At 42.4% G+C, this 2257-nt stretch overlaps 1 protein-coding gene across 1 annotated transcript in view; it reads left to right on the forward strand.

Annotated features, from left to right (window-relative positions):
* The first annotated feature begins 465 nt into the window (after positions 1–465).
* The window catches only part of SLC12A2 (solute carrier family 12 member 2), a 61385-nt gene continuing 59593 nt past the window's right edge, over positions 466–2257 (forward strand). The window contains exon 1 of the mRNA XM_035893016.1: positions 466–548. Within this exon, the coding sequence (XP_035748909.1) occupies positions 466–548 (83 nt within the window). The remainder of the gene's footprint in view (positions 549–2257) is intronic.

The raw sequence follows: 2257 nt of genomic DNA on the forward strand, positions 1-2257 counted from the left end.
AGTAGGCCCCCACGGTGAGAGGTGGTTACAGCCTTAGGTCTGCGGGGCAAATGTTTTCTCTGTAACGGAGAGAGGATCTGTTACAGGCGCAGCGGTTTTCCGCTTCTGGCCCGTACCCCCTCCAACAGATGGGGGAATTCAGCGTCTGTGAGAGGTATTGGCCTGGGAAGGGGAGTGAAAATGTTTGGAAGAGATGCTAAAAGAAACCCAAAACCCTAACCCCAAACCAAAAAAACCCAACCACCAAACCAAAAAACCAGGAGGATGCGCTTGCTTCTAGCAGTGACAAGAGGTTTGTCTCCCAACCGGCTGAAAACGCATGCCTGGCCCTGCGCACGCAGTGCCGAACCAAACCGCCTTCTGGCGTGATGCTGAAGGCTGCACAGACACAGCTGAGCCTCTTTCTCCTTCAGGCAGGAGCCTTTTCAGTCGTGCTGAGTAGCCCTCCCTGTGTGTGAGGGCGTCATGATCAAGGCTTCAGAAATTTTGGAGCTGCGTGTGCCGAGCTTTTTCTATTTTGGACCAGACAGTGTGTTATTGGGAGACGAGTTGCAGCGAATGCTTATTTGCATTGTAGGCTGCCTTTATTAAAAGGCGAGCTTTGGCTGAACCTGGAATTAATTTGGTGTATTTTTTTAGATCATGATTAAACTATCGTGACTAATCTAAAGCCAGATCAAACTATTGCAGTGCTGTTTTCTCGCAGTCTGAAAATTGCCTCTTGGTATTTGGCTGTGCTTGAAGAAGTCCACGTTCCACTGGGTTTTTCTGCTTAGGGAAATAAAGGAACATGTGGGCCACATCCTAATGAGGTGAAGAATATTCTGTTTCCAGAGCTCTTTTCATCCCACCTTTCACTCCATATAGGTGGAGTTCCATGAGAAAATGTATGTTCTTTTGAGACTGTCCTGTTTCACATCATTATTAGACAGCTCAGTGCATCTGTGCTGATACCTGTGGGGTTTTTGGGGGTGGTGGTGGGGAATGTGTGTGTGATTCTTTCAGTGGTTTGGATTTTTTTTTTTGTTGTTGTTGGAACGGACTCTTCATCTCTTCTGACAGAAATAATGTTTTGGTGTGCTATAGCGATAATTCCTGGCAACATCTAGGTTTAGGTATCAAAATAATTAACTATAACAGCAAATTACTCTTGCCTTTCAGGCCCCCTCCTGATGGAGTTAAATGATGTTCTGTAGTCTTGATTCTAAGTTAGTATGGAATGGAAGTTGGAAATTACTCTCTTGTGCATGCAGTTAGATAGGCTATAAATAAACCATGTGATACATGTGAAGACACCCTGATTTCTGCCCCTCCTGCCCCCATTTTCTGAGTCCTGGCCCATGATGGGATGACCAGGGTCATTAGATACTCTGTTCTGTGAGCAGACTACTTGAATTTCTAAGTTTGGCAGATAGGTTTTTGGTGTGTTTACATTGCAGCAACAGTCACAAAAGCTCTTTATGACACCATTAAGACATTTCAGTATGGCATCTAACATACTGTGGAACTATAGTTTCTAAAAGTGTAGTTTCTTCATATTTTATTACAAAGCATGGTAAGCAATTTTCTTGGTAGGTTGTGGCGCAGCGGAGCTGTAGAGGACCTAATTACAGGTTCATTATCAGAAGAGTTTAATTGTGAGCATTAATTAACTCAAAGCATGAATTTCTCAGATGTCATGAATTTGTTCTGCTGTGGATAGGTGTCTAAGTGAAGATTTTTTTAAAGTGATGTCCTGTCTGTTGTGCCCCCCCCCCCCCAAAAAAAAAGATGGGGGTGGCATATTCAATTTCAGTTACATTTGATATTATACTTAAGTATTAATTTTAAAAACTGTCATGGTATAAATGTCAGAAGTTAAGTTGAAGTTCTATGTAGTAATCTGGCTGTTCTGTCACAGAATGTTTCATTTCCAAAGCAATTAATGTGTTAGCAAGCATTTAGGCTTATGTGAAGAAGGGAAGCAATTATTTTTGCTTTAGACTTAGCAAAACAGTTTGCAAGATAAAGTTGAGAACAGAAAAGCTTTTAATAAGGGTGTGTCATGTGTGCTAATAGCCTTGGATACCTGCATTTTTCCCAATCTCTGCAGTATAAAATATACCACATCTGTAATTGCATACTTGATTTCTGGCCACAGAGTGCTGCTCGCTTTTAAATCATGATGGCATGGTACTTTCATATGAAAGGTGTGCCCAAAGCTGTTGTGCTTTTTTCCTCACCGTGTTTCAGGGGGCCTTTTGTCTCCATTCCCAAA

Source organism: Egretta garzetta, unplaced genomic scaffold, assembly GCF_000687185.1.
Source record: "Egretta garzetta isolate BGI_Z169 unplaced genomic scaffold, ASM68718v1 scaffold724, whole genome shotgun sequence".
Classification (NCBI taxonomy): Eukaryota; Metazoa; Chordata; class Aves; order Pelecaniformes; family Ardeidae; genus Egretta; species Egretta garzetta.